The sequence below is a fragment of the Plasmopara halstedii genome (genome assembly GCF_900000015.1).
Source record: "Plasmopara halstedii genome assembly, contig: Scaffold_614, whole genome shotgun sequence".
Taxonomy (NCBI): domain Eukaryota; phylum Oomycota; class Peronosporomycetes; order Peronosporales; family Peronosporaceae; genus Plasmopara; species Plasmopara halstedii.
In genome coordinates, this window is record NW_020187532.1 from 1,843,574 (window position 1) to 1,850,323 (window position 6,750).

Genomic DNA, 6,750 nt, shown 5'->3' on the forward strand with positions numbered 1-6,750 from the left:
TCCTCAATCCCAGTGTTGACTCTGCCAAACCACGCTTATGTGCTCGCCCGGACGCAGCGCCTATATGAGTTGGCTAGGTCAGTTGGGTGTTGTTGATGCTTGGCGCATCCAACACTAAGATGAACGCATTTACAGTGATCTTCAGCCGAGCCAGAACCGAATACGTGTTGTTGTCGGAAGACTTCTGCAACGCACTGTACGGCGACTCCAAGTATTTTTAGCCTAAGGGGGCGCAGGTGACCACTTAGCGCATACAGTGACCCTGCGCTCCATGTCTCAGCCTCATGGATACTGTTACTGGAGCTTCCCGGACTACCTCCTGAATTACTCGGATGTTGTGAATGCCATTCGTGGCGAAGCCCAGCAAGTTTCCAAATTCAGGCAGGGTCTGGGAAAAGTAGAAGAGGTCCATGAGGAGACAGATCCAGGCTCAACAATGTAAGCTAAGAAACCAAAATGACGCTGCAATTAGGATCGCACAACCTTCGCTAGACCAAGGGGCGACAAAATACCGCATCGAACGAGACACCATCTCCAAAGATGCCTTTCATGCTGCACTGAATGCGTACCGCGGCTGCGTGTCCCAGGCTCGTTGCTATAATTGTGACTCGGCTTTTGAATTCCAAGTCCAGAATGCCGAGACATCTTCTAGGTACTTCTTCCGTCCGTTCGACCCATCACTCCGGCGGGTGAGTATTGAAGAACTTCGAACCTTAGATTGCAATATCTCGCAGAACCCAGCTGATATTTCAGCAAGTTTCCACGTCCACTGGGGAGCTATTATGGGGTGATGCTGACAGGTGTACAGGACCACCTCCAATTACTAATCCTGACAGTTACCTAGAGCTGCTGGACACGATTGACAAGCATCTCATATCAGAAGACCAAACTTTGCTAAATGCCACAATTTCTGGAGCTGCACCCACCGACTCGCTCAAGAACATGCAAGCCAACTCTGCGCCTGGCATGGATGGCCTTACAGCTGGCTTCTACCACGTTGCGGCTGAACCCTTCGTGAAATACCTAAGTACAGTATTCAATTACCAGCTGTCACGCGGTGAGCACCTCCCCTCCCAACGCAAGTCAGCTGTTTACATACTACACAAGAAAGGCTCCGGAGATGATCCTAGCAACTTCCGACCAATCTCACTCATTGGTGTTAATGAAAAAGCCCTGTCCAAGGTCCTGACCTATCGCCTGCAAACCGTTCTTCCTCAGCTTATACATGGCAATCAGAAGACTTTCGTGAAAGGTCGGTCAATACGTCATCACGTGCGCTTCATGGCGGATCTGCAAGATCTCGTAACTGCTCGTAATAAGGAAACCCCGAGAAGGCATACGATCGGGTCAACTGGGATTATATGTTCCAGGCGCTCGACCGCATGGGCTGTGGTGGCACTTCACTGACTGGGTGAAGCTTCTCTACACGAATCCAACGGCACACCTCTTGCTAAACGGTCACATCCAATCGCCGATTTTTCCCACACGGGGCGTTAAACAAGGTAACCCGCTTTCAGTGCTACTGTCTTTTATGGTTATCGAACCGCTGGATAATCTGCTCAGGCAACATGAAAGCACGATATTTTCATCGCCAAAGATCACACCACCAGCAGCGTCTTCTTTGCCGACGATTCAACGCCGCTCTCCAGCTCGCTATCCTGTATACAGGCACAGCTTGACCTGGTTCAGCTGTACTGTGACGCTCTGGGACCAAGCTCAATCTTATCAAATGTGTGCTTATGCCTCTAAATAAAAAAACGAACCTGCCAAGCATCCTGGCGTCAGGACGCTTTGGCGTACGGAGACCGTCAAGTTCATGGGTGTCCTTTTCTGTAAAGATCCAGTCAAAGACGCTATCGTGGAGTTCTTAGACCGGCGTTTTTACGAGGGATTTCTCCAGTGGCTCCGTAGCGCTCGTACCCTGAGAGGCCGTCTGCTGATTGCACTGACCATGATTTGCTCTCGGTTATGGCACTACAAGGTGCACGTACCAATTCCACATCGTGTGGTTGGACAGTGGCAACCCACACTCAACTGCATTGTGATAGCACGTCGCTATGAACGCAACGCAAAGCACATCCAGGTAATCTCCACGGAGTTTCTTTATCAATCTCGCTCCGATGGTGGTCTGTCTATACCCAGCATCGAAGCTTTACTCAAGCGTCAAAAACTCAACGTGCTGCTTCAATTCATCGCTTTGTCGACCTCGGCACAACGTAACTGGACCACGCCTGGATTGCAGTACTGTCACTCGTGCTGCCACCATGGGGCCCATGGAAATCTCTCGACCTCCTCGCTGTGAGCTCCATGCGGCATGGTGCTCTGCTTCGATGGGACGTACTGTCCCAATGGTGGCGACAGGTCTGGCGTCTGTGGTATTGGGTCAAATGGGAAGTTGCATTGCGAGACCTCGCCCCTCTCGCTCGTTTTGGCTATGTGCTGATCCAGTCGATCTGGTTCCAAGCTGAATTGGATTTTAAGTTTGAACCCACCCCTCGAATCGACAGCTCAGGTTTACACCGGTGCAGTCTGTGCATGGTTGCTGAACCCCAACGGAGCTTCCGTCAACACATTGCAGCAACCTTCAAGCTTCGATACCTTGCTGACTTTCTTGATGCTGAAGGATCATGGCCGGATGCTTATGCGTTTGCAATAAGTCACATTGACTAACGACTCATGTCCGTTTCGGCGTACCAGCAGTATCGGTGGCTTCGTCGTCTACACAACGAAGCCACACAACGTTTCAAGCGATTGCGAGGCATGTGCATGATGCACCGCTCCCACCCAGGAGAGAGCTGGGTGTGCCCCAAGCCACCATATCTTGGTGCGCGTAAGGGCGAACGAATATGTGTTGTGCCCTCGATACCTCGGTCTCATCTACTCTTGCTTGTGTGGAAGGCACCGACAACTACCAAGCCCCATTCGATTCAGCTGTACGACGATCAAGCACGGTAACTGACATCAACGTATTCGTGAGCCAGTCCAAGCGCTTACGTAGGCTGCTGTTTCCAGTATACGGAGATTTGCAGTTCCGACTTGCCCTTCGTCTGCTGCCGGTGCGCCCACGTTTCTCGTTCTTGCGCACTGCACACCCAGACATCATCTACTGCGTGCGCAGCGGGTACAACGCGGCAGAGACTGAGCGGCAATTGTTCTTTGACTGCGTCTTAGCAGCAGGGCTTTGGCCTGTCCTGTCTTGCGACTGTTCTGCATTCTTCGTCACCAGCCCCAAGTGGCTCGACATTGCTCGTAGTCGTCGAATATCCATTCAGCACGTTTGGTTGGATCCTGCCGCCGTGGTGGAGGGTCTATGGCAAATTACAGGCTGCATTACGCTTCCCCTCCTGTGGTCAGTGCGCAATGATGGTTTGTTCCGTCAACGTACACCACTGCCTCTGGTGCCTGCGTGTATACCACGTTTGGTGCGCACATACGTGCATGTATAAGTAAGGTGTACGATAGAGCGCAGCAACCGTCTCTGCTGATGTGCTGTCTCAGCTTCGACGGTCACACTCGTTGGGCACATTAATTCGGGCCAACACAGCCCTTTTTGCTGCGCACCGATTATAGTAGTCGCAATACTACGTTTTCCCCGCTTCCAGCCTTTTCGCACCCATCCTAGGCTTCATTTTCTTCCAAACAAACGATCGAGTGTCCAAAAATTGGATACCTGCAATACCTTATATCAGGTTACAAGGGTGGAAACGCATGTCTACGTATCAAGTTCACAAAGTTATTTGATTTGTTGTGGATCGACATGGAGGACAGAAAGTCTGGCAGGTGATTTTGCGCCTCCATTCATTAATCTCATTCTTCAATTTGCTGCCAACCCCCAAAGTCAAGACGATCAAGTCCAAAAGTGAAAGCCTCGCCGCCCATAGCCAACGGATCAGCCTCCGTTGCGAGGCCTCCCCCAAGGAGCCCCCAACCAAGACGACAGGTCGGGAATCTTGCAAAGACGGTCTTCAACTTCCTCAAACATTATATTCGCACGCAATACAGTGCCCATCAGTGTCGTCGTCTGCGCCAGAAAGGGTGACGGGCGGCCTGAGCCCGATTCTTGATCTGGATGTTGCGGATGGGGGCCCCAGGGTTGAGGCCCACCACATGGATAACGTGGCCAAGGCAAGTCCGAATTCCCACACAAGCCCCGGCGCTGGGCTTTCCCCGATGTCCCCCAACGGGTCGGGAATGTCGTCGACTGCGCCTGAAAGGGTGAAGGGCGGCCTGATCCTGAAATCCTGTCGGGACTTTGAGGTTTAGGGCCCCAGGGTTGAGGCCCACCACAATGATAACGTGGCCAAGGCGAGGCTGAGTTCCCAGACAAGCCCCGGCGCTGGACCCCCCCTGCGGAAGCACCCAACAAAGACGACGACACTGGAATCGTGGCTAGACGGTCGTTGTCTGCGCATGAAAGATTGACGGGAGGCCTGAGCCCGACTTCCGGTCTGGACGTTGCGGCTGAATACCCCAGGTTAAGGTCCGACACGGGGACAGCACGGCCGAAGAAAACCGGCCTAGGCGACAACCTATGGTTCCAAACCATTAGCTTCATCCGCACAATAAAGGTCCCTCCAACACCAACCAAGTAGAAAATCTGCTCGGATAGGTTTCAAGAAATTAAAGTAAATTTGTATATGCTATTCGATGTAGACATAGAGAAGTAAGTCAAATCTAATAATACATACTACTTGGACTCAGCCATGAGTGTTCTAAAGGTCAAAAACAATACTGCTCTACTCGTGAGATTTGTAGGTGTTTCGAACACATTCCTGCAAGAAAGTAAATACGTTTTGACGTACCACGAAGCGTTCACCGCTTTGATACAGAGCACGAAATTGTCCAAATTAGTGGCTAAAAACTATATGTTAAGAAACTACCCGCAGTATCAGAAATTCTTCTGGCCAAGACGGGTATCAGCAATGTTGAAAAGAGTCATTCTCAGTCAGCATCTGCTGAGAGTACCGCATATCACAGTCTACGGAAACATAATTTGGAAAAGACAACGCTGAGCTTCAGTCTCCAGATTTGTATTCTATTGGCCAAAAGAGCGTTCAAGTATCGTGGTTTCTATGGTTCATTCCGAGTGTGGCGACTTTCTGCTGCAGCCCCTTCGGCCCCTGTTGATACATGCGACTGTGAGTTGCGAGTGGTACGGCTTCTTCCTGTTGTTCCTAATGATGGTTCATGTATGTCACTGTCCAACGATACAGCTGAGTGAGCAGCACCGATTGACGTGTGTTAATCGCTAAAAAAGATTCACGCTATGTGAGTGATAACGAGCTTCATGCCCATCGTATAAAAATCAAAGCTTTATGGATTTGTGACGACTAATACATACAGTTGTGGATGGACGGGGTGGTGATTAGGTGCAGCGGGGCTGCTGTAGCTCAGCGCTTGAGGAAGCGTAATTTAGGTCACCGACCTTTCGTTCTTTCCAAGAGCCAATTCGAGTGTAGCGAATCGCAACCCGCTAACTCCAAGAGTAGTTACTACCTTAACCAAGGCTAATAAACTCTTCGGTTCAAGCTCAATATCTGCGGCTAAACCGCCTTATTTTGAATTTATAGTTTTTCCTAAATATATATAGTAAAATCAAAATACATGAGTATCGCTTATTGCTGTACATCACTTTCCGCATAACTACTGGCTACCTAACCACATACCGTATTCTTGTTTGGGTGCAGTCACACCATGCACATCTCATGTGACACACACCCCTGTTACCAGGGTACGTGTAATTCCGTTACATTGGGGGTATAATCCTCATAACTTGAACCAGGTAGAAGAACCGATAAAGCTAGGTGAGGTGTATCATGAAGAAACTGCATTACAGAAAGAATATCAAGTCAATTCTATAGTACCGAAGGAAAAGCTGTTGTCAGGTTAATCAAAAGGCACTGAATGATAGGAGCAAATCAGCGATTTACAAAGAGTGCTACATTCCTATTAATCCTCACAACAAGGATTAAAGACGATACTGAGATTCCAACGAAACTTACGTCTTGGTGCAGAAGGGTATAATAGTGTTATAGTTGTTCATTAACATTACACTATTGTCCTTTAGACTTGAAGAACAGCTCTCAAGTTTTGGATCTGAACGGTAATCAAGTATCACAGCGTTCTAGTATTGACGATGTCACAACATTTTACTCCAAAATGAAGATATGTCTAAGACAAGCGGGTGGATAGCCTCACGCGATGTTTCGATCAGAATTTGATTGATGATTGACGTAAATCTTCTATATCAGTTGGTAAGGTTGTAGTGGTTTATGTACACATCACACTAGCTTTCTTAGGTCGTGCATACTTATCATAAACTTTACCACATTACATTTCCATTTAAATATGCCACTCCTTAACTTGAGCAGTATTAAGTACATTATATGTGAAAGCCTCGTTTCAAGAACAGCCTTCATTTGAGCTTATCATCTGTGTATTGTCAATGCGGTATGTCAGAGTCACCAGCTTATTTTGAAAAAGATGCACATTGAGCCCATCATCACTTTTGAATTGTGGGAACACTGACGCAGATTTGAAATAAGTATTCAAGTCGTAAGAAAAGAAGTTGTATCGGCAGCCGCGCGTTGGCTATTGGTAGTATTCAAGAAAAAGAGATTACGGTGGTCTCTCCTGTGATGAGCCGGCACTATACAAAAGGCTCAGTTGAAAGTTGCTATGTATTATCTTATTTCACGGCTATACCTACTCGGCCCTGACTAAGATATTACATTGCTTCATTCCGCTGGG

At 48.6% G+C, this 6,750-nt stretch overlaps 3 protein-coding genes across 3 annotated transcripts in view; 2 read left to right on the top strand and 1 right to left on the bottom strand.

The window, feature by feature from the left end:
* The window catches only part of PHALS_12377 (hypothetical protein PPTG_12502), a gene marked incomplete at both ends in the record, with an annotated part of 1,511 nt that extends 960 nt beyond the window's left edge, over nt 1-551 (bottom strand). The window contains one exon of the mRNA XM_024727910.1: nt 513-551. Coding sequence (XP_024578440.1) covers nt 513-551 — 39 coding nt within the window. The remainder of the gene's footprint in view (nt 1-512) is intronic.
* A 4,152-nt stretch (nt 552-4,703) lies between these two features.
* On the top strand, nt 4,704-5,221 carry PHALS_12378 (uncharacterized protein; the record flags this gene model as incomplete). The annotated part of the gene is made up of 2 exons (XM_024727911.1): nt 4,704-4,782; nt 4,887-5,221. 2 exons carry the CDS (start codon nt 4,704-4,706, stop codon nt 5,219-5,221), a joined length of 414 nt encoding a protein of 137 aa, XP_024578441.1.
* Nucleotides 5,222-5,904: 683 nt separating this feature from the next.
* On the top strand, nt 5,905-6,192 carry PHALS_12379 (uncharacterized protein; the record flags this gene model as incomplete). The annotated part of the gene is made up of 2 exons (XM_024727912.1): nt 5,905-6,018; nt 6,076-6,192. The coding sequence occupies 2 exons, from the start codon at nt 5,905-5,907 to the stop codon at nt 6,190-6,192; spliced, it is 231 nt and encodes a 76-aa protein (XP_024578442.1).
* Between the last annotated feature and the right edge of the window lie 558 nt (nt 6,193-6,750).